Below are 18,593 nucleotides of genomic sequence, written 5' to 3'. Positions count from 1 at the left end.
TGTGGAATTGCCCATATGCGTTTTATTTTTGAAGTACAGGATATGGATTAAGACACCATTTCTGAAATATGTTGGTGTTTTAGCGTTGAGCCTCATCGAACCAACCACATCGTATATCAAATAATTATATTTTATTCAGGTTCTTATAAGGAGTTAGGTTTCGTATTGACTGATGATACGAATTGACCGATATTTGGTTTTCAAACCGATTTCTTACTAGCACATACCAGTGTATCTTAAGTTCATACAGAAATTTTCATTTCAATTTGGGAACATCGTTAGCTTTTTGGCTTCATATCAACAGGGCCATTCTAATATTCTCTTATGTGGCAGAAAGAACATCAGTCCAACCAACTGAACAGTCAGACTGAACACACAATCATTGCAGTCATTTATTCATGCATCCATGCATTTAACCAAACAAATGTACAAACGTGCACACAACAAAAAGTTTATACTTGCTACACAGGTGTATCGAGCCAGAAACAACCATCACAGCACAATAACTCATCATCATCATCATCGTCATACACAGTATTAAAACATAATTATCACCACTATTATTATCATCATCATCACTCAAAATTCAACATTATTTTATATTATAGAAGAAAATTTTATTCTTCTTTTAGTTTTTTTGTGTAGTTTTCATTTTAGTTCTATCGAAATCAATAATATTTTGTGAAAAGCTTAATGGAAACAAAACAGCAAAGAATATGTCGATGATTTTTAACAAATTCTTGGGGGAATTGTTGCTGTTTGTTGTCTGCTTTCGTACAATGTGCTGCATAATTGTTGCTATTTTTGCCATTATTGTGTTTGCTGATTGAAATATTCTAAAGGAGGCCAGATTATAGCACTTGTTGTTGGATTTGTTACATTTGTTGCTCTTGTTGATTCCATTGAATGCAATTTCATTTTGTATTTATTTTTTATCACTCTTGCTAAATGAACATGAATGACATCAAAGCAAATATTGTTGCGCTTCTATACAAACATTCACAGACAGAGCCACAAACTGACTGACAGACAGACAGACAGACGGACAACTCTGCCGTCTTCGCTACATTTGGATTGTTGACTGTCACAACATGTCAAATCAATTTTGGTGTTACATCAACTTGTTGCTGCTCTACGGTAAATTATTACACAGTTGCTTGTTTGTAGTTCACACCTTCCGTGAAAAGACTCCCTATTGATGTTTACACTGGTTGGCAAAATAAAACAGCAAACTGTTTTAACAGCCCAGATGAAATTACATTTATGAAATGTTTAATTATTTAATTGGGTTATTTCCAGCAAGCGAATTAAATGCGAAGAACAACAATTGTTGATGGTTTAATTTTGTAATAATTTATTTATTCTGCATGTATACATACAAATTATAATCGAACTTAATTTATAGAGAATAATAACGAAGACCATCAGCCAGCTGTAATGAAACAGACGAGAGTTCTTGGAAATATTTCGAAATTTTCTTTATATGTTTCTTATTATATTTGAATTATTATTTCTGAACAGATAAAACAGATTCGCTGTGATTTATTGTCAATCGAATGATTTGATTTTATCCATAGATTATCATAGACAATCAGTTGACACAGAAGAATTACGATTTAAATAACTGAATTTGTATCATTCCAACTAAATATGTTCAGACATAACAGAGGATGTTTTTAAATTAAAAATTTTATTACTAAAATACAAGTAAGAGAGCTATATTCGGTTGTGCCGAATCTTATATACCCTTCACCAAATTATACTTTAAAATACAAATTTTAAATATTTTTAGGTAAACAAAATTCAAAAAAAAAATCTAGATTTTATTTATTTTAATTAAGCTTGAGGTCACTTTTTTATATAAATAATTATATTTATTTATTTTCAATATTTCGCTACTCTTTGTGTAGCATCATCAGGAAAACAGTTTAACAAATTGATTATAAATAACAACAAATTGTTTTTTCAATATTTCAATAAAATTGTCAAAATGAAAAATTTTTAAATATTACACAAACAACAAATACTCAAATAATATTTAACTTCTGTTTTCGTTTTTATAAACTAAGTGTCTGTAGCTTTGAGCAACATTATCTGTATCTGCCTTAAAATTGATTCTTAGATTTGTTGGTACGTTTATAATTATTTTCTGTATTTAAAACTAATATAATTTCAAAGTCAGGATAGTTAATTAAAATAAATAAAATTAATAATAAAAAAGGTCGAAAAATTAGACATTATCAAAATTTCGAAATAGTTTTTAATTTGTTTTCCAAATTTTTTCTAAATTTATTAGTAAAAAAAAATTTATGACAAACAAATTTTTTTGGAGAAAAAAAAATTAGAGTTAAGAAATATTTTTCCGATTTTGATCCATTGTAGGTCTACATTACTATAGCCTTATATACATCGTTGCAAAGAACTTTGAAATATCTATCATTAGATATCCATATTGTCTATAGTAATGACTTAGTAATCCATATACATATTGATAAAAAAAATAGGCCAAAATTCGAAGTTGTCCCGGTTTTTTTCCTTATATCTCAGCTATTTGTTGGCCGATTTTCTCGACCGAGCCGGAAGAATTCCCGATATATTGATGTATCAATCATGTTTGCAAGTTATTTGGGGGCTACGGAAATTTCAACATACAGATGGACAGACGTATATGGCTATATCGACTTCGAAAAAAAATCGGTTAACCGTCATTGAAAGGAATTGTTTTAAAAGTTTAAACAATACTTTTCTATATGTAGAAAACATAAAATATCCAATAAGGTATAGCCACATAGCTTTAAAATTTGTAGTTATTAGTAGTAAGTGCTAAGTGCATTTTATTTTGTAAGAATTTAAAAATTATTATCTCAGTAAAATGGAATTGAGTATAACTCTGTTACTAAATATAAAATACTAGTTTTAATTATTGGTTAATTCATTACATTTCAACCAAAAAATGTAAATCATAAATCTTTTAATGAAATATTTGACAATTTTCAAATTTATTATCACCTCCAATGTTCCAAAAAATGTTCCAAGTGTCCCAAAAAAGGGACATATAAGATGCAAAATCAAATTTATTGTAAGAAGGTATGTAACTCAAAGACTTGTAGATCAAATTCAATTTAACGTTTGGTAAAATCAGCACTAAATTTTTAAGAAATCATATTAGTTAGATTCAACCTAAACTTCTAGAATAATGTGTAAATTAATTTTAATGCCATTATGAGCAATTGATTCTGAAAAAGTTTTAAAGTAAACTCATCGTCCTCAACTATTTAGAATCATAGTAATTCTTAAAAATTTGAATCGGAAGAGGTTTGTATTGTATATCAGCAGTTTAGGTTTCAAATCAGATATAATAAAATTCACCAAAACATGAGATTTATTCATTTTAGTAACAAATTTTAAAAACCGATTAACCGAGTGATATAAACCGGTTAACCGAAAATTAACATTTTAAATTTATAAACGGTTTATAAACACTACTGAAAGTGGTTAAGATTATAAATATTATATTATTAAAAAAGTTAAGTTTTGTACATAATACTATGTAGGAAAGTTCGACATTATGCTTCATCAAAAAAAATGCAAATAGAGCGTAATATTTCTGTTAGTGCTGTTACTATTCTTCGACGTTGGATTGAAAACCATAAATAAACCCAGTACTAGTGAAACAAGCAGCCGTATGATTAAAATGCTGGCCTATAAGCTTCAATTGATTTATGCATTAGGTTAATAATTGACGAATAAGTCAAAATTAAATTCCGAATTGGCATACATCATATTTTTAATTAAAAATTTATTCGTTGGTTTCTAAACTGATGTCACTCCTATTTTTATGAACACATCTGTATAATGATACATTATAACAGTTTAGAGAAGTGCTTTAGCGACCTATAAGTCGTTTTTTGGACTTACCCCATTTTTGTATAACATTTTATTTTTCGCTTTAAATCTGCTTTTTTAATTAAAAAGTCTCTATTGTTACTAAAGATGCCCTAAAAATGAAATGAAAACATGTTTCGGGCTTTAGTGTATTAATTAACGTAGTTATCATTTTAAAATTTAAAAACAAAATGGTCATAGGTATTTTGTATTAATCCGTAATATTGTCATTATTTTCTCTACATGAAGTTTTAATGTTAAGAATCTTAATACATAATTCGATTATGATCTTAAAATTTCAGTTAAAAATACAGTCGACCTTCTAGAAAAGTAATTGTTCCTGGTTTTTGTTACACAGAGGAAATAGTTTTGGTTGTGATAGCTGAATTTTGCATAAATAAATTCAATGATAAATGAAAACATAAACAATTTTTAAATTTATAAAACAAAATTTTCATGCAAAATTTGTGAATATCGAAAATCTGGAATACAGTAATTTAAGAAGAATAATTGAAATTGAGTTTTTCCATCGATTTTTCGATGTTACGTATGGAGACGTTATTAATATTCATCTTTGACTAATTATGAGCGTAATATTTAACAATGGAGGTGACAGAAGGGTAAAATTGTATTGACTTATTGAATTTGGTACAACCATAAAAACATATAAAAATAAGTCGTTTTCAATTATTTATTGTTTTTAAGACTAATTTTTGAACAGTTCTTGAACACAGTACCTATAAATTTTCAAAGACAATAAAAAATAAATGCTGTAACCGAACTTGTTTTAAGTCAGAGACACATTTACGAACTAATTAAAATTAAAATGTAATCCATTCTTTTATTTCGTTATTTAGTTATTCAATATTTTTGTGTTGGGACACCGGTGTCCCCGTGGTGGTCAGAGGGTTAAATTTTAGGAAATATCACATAAAAATTAAAATTTCCATTTAGATTTCAGAAAAGAACAATTGAAAATGAGATTATTCGAATTTTTCTATAAGATTGAGATTTTCTATTGTCGATTTCTGAATATATACAACAATTAAAAGTGAGAAAATATATTCATTTGTTATTTTATCATATTTATTTATTATGTTCTATAATTTCAAATAGAAAATCTCAATTTCATAAAACAAACCTGATATAGAGTAATAAAAATCCCTAAATTTATTTATTTTAACATGAATGTTGCAATTCTACACACAACACATATTTAGTAAATTACCTATTGTTGTAAAAGCAGTTTTTTTCACTTAAACTAAACTTATTAGTAAAAATCCCTTAACCAAATAAATAAAAAGAAACTTACTTTATTATATTAAAAAAAAGCGTGTTTAATTTATTGAATAATAAACAAATAAAAAATATTATACTACAAATTCAAAAAATAAGAAATAAGAAAAGATAAAAAAAAATTATAAAAAATATTAATAAAGTAATAATATAAAAAGTAATAAAATAAAAAAGAAATACAATAAATAATTGTATGTAATAAAAAATAAAATAGTCTCCTTCACATGTTGGACTTGCATTGATTTCATATTCATAGATCAACTACATGCAGTGGGAGTGAGTGTGTTTTTGTGTAAGTTTCAATAGAGCAGTACATGGATAGAGTACGATTGATTGTATATAGACAAATAAAGGAAAAGTAGAGTGTGTTTTTAATGAAAACCCATCACCAAATAAGTTTTGTTTTTTTTTTTGTATTTTAATTTTGTCAAATGAATTGAAGTTCATTTTTGTTTTTAGTACTCACCATCAGATACAATGGCAACAGGATAACTGGCTCTATTTGTTTGCAGTTCTGACGATGTTACCATCACTGGTGGTGTTTGTATGGGTGATAGAGGAGCCTCGAAAGGATGTTGAGGTTTAGCAAAGCCATTACCATTATCCGTCTCTTGTTCACTCTGTTCAGCTGAGGGATTCTCGGCAATAGGTGATTGGACTGTTGGTAATTGTTGGAGTTTTTTGGTCTCTTGTTGCAAAGCAGTGGCCAAAATTTCATGATCTTTCTTGTTGTTGATGCTGTGTTGGACACGTTTGTTTTTCAAATGATGAGGCGTATCACTAGACAAACGAAACCAATGGCAAAATTTTAATGAAATATTTTTGAATAGAAATTTGAATTAAAAAAAAAAAACATACCGTCTATGCAATTTCGGTGGTCTATTACGGAAATCGTCTTCCTCGCTACCCTCCACTTGAAAGCCGACACGTCTATCAGATTGATCCTAAATTAGAAATAAATAAAAAAAAAATGTAACATTCATATAAAAAGCCAATGTATTCTGTTAACTTACATAATCATCATCTTCCTCATCAAGATTATCATCATCATCGTCGTCGTCATGAGCAGAGCTGGCTGCAGTAATAACATTAACATTTTCCGGTTTAACATTGACATGTGATGATGGTTGCTGTTGTGTGTTTTCACCACCCGCTATTGGTGTAGTTGATTTTCCCGGTGGTTGCTGTTGCGTGGCTTGTGTCTTCACTAACAGCATTTGGGGTTGTGAATGTTGAGTTTGTTGATGTGGTGTGTTCGGTTGTTGTACTTGCTGTTCTACTTGAAAAGCGGTTTTTGACGCGACTAAACTCTCCACTGGTGTGGAATTCAAGTCTTGTCTCACCATTAGCGGTTGTTTCTGTGAACCGAAAGAATAGAAAAAACATTTAACATTTTGTAGAATACGAAAGAATTTAAACAACAGATGTATGAAAATATGTAATTAACATTTATGTACATACATATATTCAATGAACAGTGGAGTTCATTAGTAAAAATTCGTTATTAAAATTCAAAAAGTCTTAGTAAAGCTACGTTTCCGCATACACAGTAATCGGCACCGAAAACGAAATTCCATACATTTGCACCAAAAAAATGTTCTGAAACGAACTTTTTTTCGGTGCAAATGTATGGAATTTCGTTTTCGGTGCCGATTACGGTGTATGCGGAAACCTAGCTTAAATTTAATTTTAATTAGATAATAAATTCACCTTTTATACTTTATTACTTCAAATACAAAATATGTACATTATAATGTCTCAGAATGAATACTGCAAATAAAATCAGTTTTTTCTTATATTGTGTAGATCCAATAGATATCGGCGGTCGAAGTCTATTCTGAATAACAAATTTAAGAGCGCGGAATTTGAATTGAAGACAGTTACATCAACATTAATTTGACATTTCGAAAAACTGTTAATCATCTAAACTAAAATGTAGCCTGAGCAAAAAAATTAGCAAATTCATACTTATTTGATTCAAGATGATACATTGTGAGTCCAATACTAGGTATACTCTTCATTAGGAAATGCGATTTCTTCGTTCATTGGGTGATTGATAGTAGTAATGTCCTTTTTAATATTAGATTATTTGTGTGTAAATTAAATTTTGTTCTCAGTTTATGTATTTACTATCAAATGGCCACAATATTGAACCTACCAGGCATTACAGAATTATGTTACATGCCACCGAGTCATGAAAATCTATTGACTAACACTGATTTTTTAGCCGATATAACAGCGCACAGTGATATATAAAATAAAATAGAGGGAAATTAACTTATAAACGGTAAATCCGATTTAAATAAAATTTCACATGCACAAAGAGGAAGCTGTCGAGTTTAAGTTTTGAACTTGGACCTCATGGGCCCTCCAGGGGCGTGACCAAGGGTCCTCCACCTCGTGTATTTTACATTTTTAAAACGATCCTATTTTTTCGTTTGTGTTCCGAAGAAATAGGATCCTACAAAAAACCTTGTCGTAGCTATCCAATATATCTTATAGCTTAGGAGATATTCGCATTTGAAAATTAAATTTTCAACTTTTTTACCCACCCTACTCCAGTTTTTTGATAACAACGGATCCAAATATTTCCCGATTTTCTCCAATTTTCCTTTTTTGGAGTAAAAACATGTATGTGTTAAATAGAGAAAGAATTGTTTAAAAATAATGACTAAGTCCAAAGTTATATACATTCGAATTTAAAAAAATTTAAAAAGGCGATTTTTCGTTGATAACACTAGTTTACAAGGTTTTTGCTCATGAATTGAAACATATGGGGATTTGTGTATTTAGGTCTTCTAACTTCGGAAAAAATATTTAAAAAAATCCTGGACGTCAAACTTTTGAGATATTTATTAAAAACGAAAAATATAAAAATGTACATTGAATTAGGACACAAAAATTAAAAGTAAAGTGTTTTAGTCCTCTTTTTATAATTATTTTCATTTGTCTCCCTCACGATACTCCAACAGTAGTCTCCTAGCATATTCTGATCCCAAAAACCTTGATAATTCCTCTCGAAAAACTTCAAATCTTCATGGAAACGCTCTCTATGTTCGTCACTCATGTGTCCGAGGTTTTCCGGGAAAAAATCCACATGAGAATGTAAAAAGTGAATTTTGAGGGATATATTTACACCCATCAGTTCAAAATTAAGTAATAAATTCGCAACAATATCTCTGTAATTTTGACTTTTCTTATTCCCCAAAAATTCTTGAACAACAAGTTTAAAAGAATTCCATGCTGCATTTTCAACATCGGTTAATAGACACTCAAATTTGGTATCAACCAAAATTTTTCTTGTTTGAGGTCCCACAAATATCCCTTCTTTTATTTTGGCCTCAGAAAGACTCGGGAACACGCTGCATAAATATTGAAATGCTGGTTTTGTCTTATCTAAAGCTTTTACGTAATTTTTTAATGTAAATAAGCATTTTGCAGTGTTTGTGTTATAGGAAAACCTCGATTTGACTGAATAATTTTTCAGCAAATAAAACAAAAATTGTCTGGGTTTATTTTACACTTTCTAGAAGACATTTTAAAATAGTTTTTACTTTAGAGTTTTGTATTTAATAGCGATTTATTAACTTTTATCTACAGAAAAGATGTACTTTTAAACAGTATTTATTTTATTCCCGTAAATTTTTTTCGGAATTTGTCAAAAGAATACAACTCTGAAAGTATCTAGTAGCTTCGCCAGAGTGTTGAGTACCCAAAAACAATGTAAATACTTAATTACTACAATTCGGTACACTACAGTATGCATTAGTAGTACTCAGGGCAGGTGAAAAATAAAAACCCATATATCTCAAAATTTTGACGTATAGGTGGGAAACAAAAATTGGTCAATTAACTAGCGTCCCTAGCTCTTCTCAAAAATATAAGTTTCATTCCATGAGCAAACAAAAATGTTTGATTTGTAAACTAGTGTAATTTTTTGGGAAAAAAGTACTTTAATTTTTCTTTTTAAGTTATCGCAAAAAAATTCGAAGAGAATGTATAAGGAGTTTATACATTTTGAAAGGCTAACATTTTTTAGATGGCCAAATATATTTTTAATTGTTTTGTAAAGGGTTCCGATAACCCCGCCCTTGGTATTGATATTGTAGCCAAAAAACTAAAAAAAAGAAAAAACTATTTAACTGTAAAATTTCATTACAAAATATTCATAAATAAAAATTTAACTTAAATTTGAAAGATCTTTGCAAAAACTCAATAAATGCAATTTTTGTCATATTTTTCAAAAATCTATTCCATGATTTTTTTAATTGTCAAAAATTATATATATTTTTAAAAAATAGACAAAATCCCCTATCCATTGATATATAACATATTTTATATTTATATTTTTTACGTGGCAAATTAATTAAGGCAAACTTAACAACTCGCAGAGAATTTATGGAAAAATGGAGAAAATCGGGAATCGGGATCCGCTGTTATCAAAGAACTGGAGTAGGCTGGGTAAAAATGTGGAAAATTTTACCTTTGGGTCCAAATAAGGAACATCAGAATTCATTTAAGAGGTAAAGTTCTTTGGGCAAAGTTTCCTATTTTGATACCTAGAATACGATTTTCGTTGTCACTTGGACGATTTTTTTTGCATTGACCCGCCCTAATGTATATCAATCACGTTTTAATAGTTAGAAAATTATCGAGAGTAATTTGGAATAATGGTCGTTTATGTCTTAGATGATTATAAAAATCTTAAGTTGTAAATTACATACATAGTTTCTAAATTAATTGATTCCAACTAGTATATTGGGAAATATTTTAAAAAGTTTATAATTTAGAAAAAGTACTTGATAAGTCCTGGGATTACTGGTGATATTTGGCAACAAATTTAAAAAGATATAAAAAGTAAACCGGTATTGAATTTTCCATCCCAATAGAACACTAATTTTGTTAAGGCCTGTTTCACGATCTCGAAAGAAAAATGAGTTGAACAAATTTGTATGAAAACTATTCGAAAGAACTTTAAAAACTTAGTGTTTTTCATACAAACTTTTTCGACTCTTTTTTCTTTCGACATTGTAAAACATGCAGTTACTTTTAGATTTCAAAGAATATTGAAATGCCCAAGTTAGAGAATAACCTTATTAAATTGCTGTATTTAATAAGAGTTGTGAGTTTTTAAAAATGTAAATAAATACTTTTGTGGTCGAAAAAGAGAAATTTAAATAAACGTTTGAAAATACATTTGCGGTTAAGCAAAAACTTTTGCTTACACTAAAGCAAAAACATTTCAATTATTCACTCATATATTTTCGAACCCCCATTTGCTGCTTCCCCTTTACCACACTTACCTCTTCTGTTAATGTATCCAAATTCGACGATACGCCAGGCGCCTCATCTGTACGATTTTTGGCTAATAGTTTTTTGGCCTTATCTCGCAATTCCTTGGGATGTGGGGTGTTTTGACGCGTAAATGGTGTGTCTTTATCTTGAATTGGTATGTCGGCATTAAATTTAACGGAATGTGTCCTAGAAGCTTCACGCTCTTCCCAACCTTCGGAGTCTGGTTCTTGTTCACGTGCTAATGATGACAATTTCAAAAGAGAAAAAGAAAATTTTTAAAATTATAAATAATGTTTTAGTTGCTCATGCAATTAAGTTATAAAATATTGGAGAGAATATCAAAATTGTAAAGATAAATAAATAAATATCAATATGTTAGGCATGCAAATATAAATTGAGCATTATGTAGATATGTATGTATATATGATTTCGATTATGATTAATATGTGTTTCAAAACAGTGCAAGAAGTTTCCATAAGAGCACCAAAATTAAGTATTAAAATATACACAAATTATTATGATTGTTATCGACTTTTATTTTATTTAAACATGTTCGAATTAATGTACAATATTGGATGTAAATATATACAGTTTTCAAATATCTAAACAAGTGATTCTATTTAATTGTGTGAGTTCAACATTTTGTCTTTATTTTCTAAATTTAATTATCATATGCTATTGAAATCCTCTTGTCTGCTGTAACGAAAAAAATGAAAGCAAAATCCAATACTCTACAATATTTAAAAACTGAACAAATCAAAAGATAAAATAGAAAGCGCCAAAAACTAGAAAAAAATTGTGCACAATTTTCTACAAAATCAACATGGTCAGGTGCAAGGACAGCAAAAAAAAAAACTGAAGCTTCCAAAAAGCCCTGGTTTATCTGATAATGATCGCGCCAAAAAATATAAAACCAGTTGTAGTACAGCACGAAGAATACGCCTGGATGCTGGCTTACGGTCATATCGTAACATAAAATAACCAAATCGTACAAAAAAACAAAATATTACTGCTGTAAAACGGTCTCGTTTACTTTACGAACAAGTTTTGACAAAATTTAATAACTGACTTATCATGGATGATGAAACCTACATATGTGAAAATGGACCTTCAGTAGCTACCAGGACGTAAATTTTATGTTGCAGAGAGCAGCGGAAATGTCAGTCAAAAACATAAATATACATAAATGGATAAATTTGGTGAGAAGGTAATGGTGTTGCAAGCTATTTGCAATTGCGGTTTTAAGAGTGCTCCGTTTGTAACCTCTACAACTATGACTTCGGATATTTACATCAAAAAATGTCTTCAAACAAGTTTGCTACCCTTTATAAGACAACACCATTTTTCAGTAATCTTTTGGCCCGATTTGGCCTCCTGCCACTATTTCAAAGCTGCCGATGTAATACTAAAACATATGAACCCACCAATTTGTCCCCAACTTCGGCCAATTGAAAAATATTGAGCTATTTAGCTTTAATATAGCTAAATTAAAGAACAATGGAAGCGATATTATCGACAATAAAAAATGTTATCTGCTTGGAATAAATATGCAGCACAAGTGGACCGAAAAGTTGTGCAAAAGTTTATGGGTACCATCAAGTCAAAAACTAGAATTTTTATTAAAAATAAAGATATTTAACTAGTTTTTTTGCATATTCATAACCAACGCAAGGATTTTTATGCACTAAAAAATTATAATATGCAATTAAAGAGAAAAAATATGCACTAAAAATGACAAAAATATGCAATAAAAAACCAGTTTTTTATTTAAAATATATTTATTATTAAAAGAAAAATATAAAAATAATGGACCGATTCTAACAAAATTCAATAGACTTCGTCCATGGAGCAATAGAAAAGATTGTATCAAATTTTGTCGAATTATCTTTGACAAAAAGACACGATTTCGTTACATCATATGTAGAGATGCCAAACAGGGAATCCCGTTCCCGAAAATCCCGGGGTTTTCGGGATTTCCTGAATCCCGAAGGCCGGGATTTTTTAATTTTAAATCCCGGGGTTTTCGGGATTTTCCAAATCCCGTTTTTCATAAATAAATAGGGGAAATGGTCATTTTTGTGTGCCTTTTTCATGCATTTTGACATTCTACATGCCCGAATATCACAAAGTGATGTTCAGAAAAGTTGTTAAGCTCCTGCTACAATATAGTTAATAAAGGAAAACGGTATTTTTGGTTTTCCTTGAGTGGGACTCTAGAAAATCAATTCTTCACCTTTTTTTGTAAGTTGTCTAATAAAACTCAATTTAAATCCTCTTCAAATGAAATAGATTTTATCTCAGATGAGGAGCTCGAACAAAATGAAAATATTTCGATTGCTAAAAGGCTAACAGATAAGGTACTTTTTTTATCTGTATGTACATTAGGCTGGGTCGATTTGTATGGACGATCAAAAAGTAAAAAGAAACGCAATCTACGGAAAATTCTAATAAAGTTTCCTCAAGAAAACATATCTAGGTCTAAATTCAAATACTATCTTGCGCATTTCGTCTTTTATCCAATAAAAAAACTATTAAAAAAAATAAATACTGAAATATCATTCGATAAAAGACGAAATGCTCAAGATAGGATTTGATTTTAGACCTATGGTTTCTTGGGGAAAATTTCTTAGAATTTTCTGTAGAATGCGTTTCTGCTATACGATTTTTCGTGAAAAAAATTTCTTCTTATATAATGTACTCATGAAGTATTTTATGCGTTTAATGTCTAATAATTTTCGTGAAATCTAAAATCCCGAAACCCCGGGTCGGGATTTCGGGTTAAGGAGACGGGGGTGTTTTACAAGTCAATTTGAAGTAGCAAAAGGTGAAAGAGACAACAAAAAAATATGTAAATATTATCAGCTCTATTCTTTAAAAAATGCTCTGAGAAGCATTTAGTCTAATTAATAGATTACTAGCAAATTGTAATATTGAAATAAGTTATCAACAATTTTTCATCGATTAATTCGTTGGTAATAACTAATTTGGAACATAACACTATTTTCCAGGCTGAGGTTATGGTGATTACGAAGAATATCAAATGGATGAAAAGGACCGATAACAAAACTAAAACTCGTATTTTTACGAATAAGGACTGAGATCGAAAAAACCTTAACACACATTTTTTATTAAAACTTTTAACCCAAGTATTATTTGAGTTTTTTTCTTGGTCAGTTACCTTTGTAAAGCCTGTCAGTTATTGTGTTTAATGTCAATTAGGTTCAATTGTTGTTAATATCGTTAAAATGAGTGACCAGAAAAAAGTGCGTACAAAAATTATTAAATATTTTCAACAAAATCCAACTTGGTCCTATAAAAAGTTGGCAAACAATCAAAGATCTGCCATCAAACTGATTCCAATGTTATTAAACAGTACCGGGAGAACTTGTCCGATGATAGAGAACCTGATTCAGGTAGAAGGAATGGTCCACATGATGTTTCTAAAGCCAATAAATAGAGAGCATTTTCAAAAGAGCTCCCAACTCATACGGTAGGAAAGCAGTACGGTTAGCTCAGTACTCGAACTATTTGGTACGAAAAGTTAAAGTCAATGTAGGTTTAAAAACATACAAAACTCAAAAAGTTCCTTACAGGAACTCTGCTAAAAATTTAGAGGCCAAAGAGAGCACGGAAATTGAAGTCAAATTTTAGAGAAAGATATACCTGCAGCATAATGGATGACGAAACGTATGTTCTGAAAAATTGTTCGCAGCTTTCTGGTCAATATTTTGATGTTGCTGATGGTCGAGGGAATGTTGTAGAAAAGTTTTGGACCCAAAAGCAGAAAATTTTCCCAAAAAGTTCTTGGTATGTCAAGCATTATGCAGTTGCGGCAAAAGAAAGCAAACCTTTGTTACAAAGGGCTCTATAAATATCGAAATTTATATCAAGGAATGTTTATAAAAGAGAATGCTTCCATTCATAAGACTTCTTAATGTGTCCACTTATTTTAGGCCTGATTTGGAATCGTGTCACAATGATAAGCAAGCTCTTGAGTGATACAAGAACAATAATGAGGTATTTTTACCAAGAGAGGTAAATTCTCCAAACAGGCTGGAGCTAAGGCCAGTGGAGAGATAATGGGCTCTTGTTGAAAGAGAATTGAAGAGCACAAAAAAGGTGTCCAAACAGAACAAAGTAACAGAAAGCACTACAAAAACCTTAATGGAATTGCTTAGAACTATAAAAATATTTTTTGAAAGTTTTAATAATAATTTCAATCAAATAAAAAAAACTGAAGGTTTAGTGGTTTAATTTTTATTAGCATTTATGTATGTTAAGATTTTGTCGATCTCACTCCTTATTTCGCAGTCTAAAATGTTAACACACAGTAGTAGTAGTTAGGGGTTGATTATTGCTGTGTACTTTAAATGTAAATGTTATGATGATGTTCGGAAGTGGAAAATTGATGAATGATTATAGTATTTTTTATTAATATTTAAACAAAACAACACGAATTATGTGGTATCTATCTATGTATGTATGTATATCGATTATTAATGGCATAAATTTAAAAATAGCATATAAAAATCCTACTGAAATACCCGAGAATAAAATCAATAAATGTTATGTTAAAAACATTTAAAATGTCGAAAACAAAAATAACTTATTTATGTTAATGAAACAACAAAATTATAAATACATATATGCAAATTAATATAAAATTTTTCTTAAGTCAGTATCTCCGTCCCTTCCGTTTTTTTTTTTGTGTGTTTGCATGTCATTATAAAAAATTATTTTATTTTTTCTAATTTCGATGAGAATGAATTCAAGTTTATTTAATTCCATTGTTTATTTTTTAAAAAACTAGACTTTTTCACACATAAAATAGAAAAAAAAAACTCAAATTCACACACTTCAAATTGTTGTTGGATTAGTGATGTCAGTACGAGTAGAGAGTTTAAAACTGGAAGTACAAGCTCGTAATATTTAATATTTAGTATGAATTACTTTTTTTAAGTGAAATAATTTTATTTTAAAAATGCGTCATATTTCATTCAATTGACTGACTGTCAACGGATGATTAGTGTTGGCTTCTATACTGTATTGACTGGGTTCTGTAGACAAGTGTAGGGTAGAGTGGTGTGTTGTGGAGAAGTGAAGTGTGCTGTGTGTAGTAAATTCAGTGTTACGAGGTCATTTAATATTCATCTCCCATTTTACTAACTGCCGCTTTAAAGCTTTTGTATATGAAAATTATCCAATTTAGAAATAAATACCAACAAAAAATACAAAAAATTATACAAAAGTAAAATTAAAGCGTCTATAGCACCATTTTTATACCCTTCACCTTCGTGAGAAGGGTATATATAAGTTTGTCATTCCGTTTGTAATTTCCACAATATAATTTTCCGACCCTATAAAGTATATATATTCTGGAGCCTTATAGGTAGCGGTGTCGATTAAGCCATGTCCGTCTGTCTGTTGAAATCAATTTTCTGAAGACCCCAGATATCTTCGAGATCCAAATCTTAAATAATTCTCTCAGACAAGCTTTGGAGAAGTTTCCTATTTAAAATCAGCAAAATCGGTCCACAAATGGCTAAGATATGAGGAAAAAACCAGGACAACCTCGATTTTTTACCTATATCTGGACTACTAAGTCATTAATATAGACAATATGGTTATCTAATGTAGATATTTCAAAGACCTTTGCAACGACGTATATAAGACCATAGTAAGTTGGACATACAATGTGTCAAAATCGGAAAAAATATTTTTTAAACCGATTTTTTTTCACCAAAAAAATATTAAAAAACAAACAAAAATATTTTAAAATTTAAAGTAACAATTCAAAAAAAATTTTTTTCCAAAAAATTAAAAAACAACTTTGGAAAAAAAATAAATTTTGTTTACCTAAAAATATTTAAAATTTTTATTTTGAAGTATAATTTGGTGAAGGGTATATAAGATTCGGCATAGCCGAATATAGCTCTCTTACTTGTTATATCTATTTACATAATTTTTTTCTGTTATTTTTCATTACGTGGTTTTTATTTTTGTTGTCTCTATAATAAAAGTTAAATTGTACATTTAGACGGTTTTGTTGAGACTTTTTTTTGATACAAGTTATAATTAAATTTACATAAATCTCAATACATACGAATATGTCTAGTATGAGTTGTATGAATTGTCTGTTTGTGTTAATATTTTAATATTTTTTCTACAAACTTATGACTCTATTATTTTTATTATAATCGTATTTTGTGTTCTTTTTTTATTTAACAAACTTGACCTTGACAGAAGAAAAATTAAACACAGGCCATCATAAAATCCAAACTTTAAGATGATCATTCATGTTTTTTGTTGAAGAAAAGGTCATAGTAAAAGAATAACTGTCTGGTATAAATTCGTTAAATGTTTAAAGTGATGTGTAACAAATTCACTTAATGTTATTAACATTAGATGGAAAATTTAACATATAATGTAAAGCTTTGCAAAATTATAAATTAAATATTATCAAGAAAGTGTGTCATTCCGTTTGTAATTTCTACAGTTTTCATTTGCAACCGCACAATATATATATTCTGGATCCTAATAGATATCGCAATTGATATAAGGACTGAGATCGAAAAAAACATAACACAGGTTTTTCATTAAAACTTTTAACCCAAATATTATTTGATTTTTTTTTTTATCAAGTTACCTTTGTAAAGCATGTAAGTTATTATCATTAATGTCAATTATCTTAATTTGATGTTATCTTATTAAAATGAGTGACGAGAAAAAAGTGCGTACTAAAAAAAGTTGTCCAAACAATCAAAAGTCTGCCGTCAAACTGATTCCAATGTTATTAAACAGTAAACGGGAGAACTTGTCAGTTGATAGAAAAGCTGGTTCATGTAAAAGGAATGGTCCACATGATGTTTCTATAGCCAATAAATATAAAGCATTTTCAAAAGAGCTCCCTGCTCAGTACTCGGACTATTTGAAATGAAAAGTTACAGCCAATGCAGGTTTAAAAACATACAAGGCTCAAAAAGTTCTTGGCAGGAACTCTACTAAAAATTTAGAGGCCAAAGACAGAGCACCGAAATTGAAGTCAAATTTTATACAAAAAAACCTGCTGCTAATGGATGACGAAACGTATTTTCTGAAAAATTATTCGCAGCTTTCGGGTCAATACTTTTATGTTGGTGATGCTCGAGGGAATGTTGTAGAAAAGTTTAGGACCCAAAAGCAGTAAATTGTTCAAAAAGTTCTTGGCATGGCAAGCATTATGCAGTTGCGGCAAAAGAATAAATACCGAAATTTACATTAAGGAATGTTTACAAAAGAGGATGCTTCCATTCATAAGACTTCTTATTATTAATGTGTCAACTTATTTTTGGCCTGATTTGACATCCTGTCACTATGGTAAGCAAGGTCTTGAGTGGTACAAGAACAATAATATGGTATTTGTAACAAGAGAGGCAAATCCTCCAAACTGCCTGGAGTTAAGGCCAGTGGGGAGTTATTGGGCTCTAGTTAAAAGAGAATTGAAGACCACAAAAAAGGTATCCTAATGCATTAAACACATTCAAGACAGCAGGCTACCAAATTCAATCTGTCAAAAATAAAATGCACACGTTTATATGGAGACGATTATTTTAACGACAGCAAAGCTACACGGCCACACGACTACTCATGCCGATGTAGCCGAATTAGGCTAATTTCTATTTTTATCAACTACAAAACAGAAATAGTGTTGCTAATATAATAAAAAAAATGTAAATCAAATTAGTGCTTAAAAAAATATATTTTTTTTACTTAATTAAGAGATGTTTCTGATAACCATATTGAAATAAATTAATAACAGGTACATAATTAATTATAACCATATATATATTTTTACTCAAAATAATTGTTTCAGTCTTAATTACTTTGGAATTTTGTACGTTTATTTTTTATTAAAGTGGCACCACTGAATTATTAATCAGCTACTTTGTAGCTGTCGTCTTTAAAATAATTCAGTAGCTGCCACACGACTACAACTGTAACCAGCAGAATTTGTGTTCGTGTAGTCGTGTAGCCTGTTGTCTTGAATGTGTTTAATGCATAAAGTGTGGTAGATTTTAAACGGAGATGGACTAACTGTTCGAACTAAGTGACAGAAAGCTCAATAAAAACCTTAATGG

The 18,593-nt window shown here is 29.6% G+C and overlaps 1 protein-coding gene across 4 annotated transcripts in view; it reads right to left on the bottom strand.

Moving 5' to 3' along the window:
* scrib (scribble) overlaps positions 1-18,593 on the bottom strand; it is a 444,246-nt gene that overhangs the window by 261,844 nt on the left and 163,809 nt on the right. For all 4 annotated transcript variants that reach the window (XM_065515081.1, XM_065515077.1, XM_065515078.1 and 1 more), the window contains exons 9-12: positions 10,485-10,714; positions 6,195-6,539; positions 6,040-6,125; positions 5,648-5,961 (exon numbers count right to left, since the gene is read on the bottom strand). In XM_065515081.1, the coding sequence (XP_065371153.1) occupies positions 5,648-5,961; positions 6,040-6,125; positions 6,195-6,539; positions 10,485-10,714 (975 nt within the window). The remainder of the gene's footprint in view (positions 1-5,647; positions 5,962-6,039; positions 6,126-6,194; positions 6,540-10,484; positions 10,715-18,593) is intronic.

This window comes from Calliphora vicina, chromosome 1 (genome assembly GCF_958450345.1).
Source record: "Calliphora vicina chromosome 1, idCalVici1.1, whole genome shotgun sequence".
Classification (NCBI taxonomy): Eukaryota; Metazoa; Arthropoda; class Insecta; order Diptera; family Calliphoridae; genus Calliphora; species Calliphora vicina.
The sequence above is the reverse complement of the archived record's forward strand: the minus strand, read 5'-3'. Positions and strand labels throughout refer to the sequence as shown.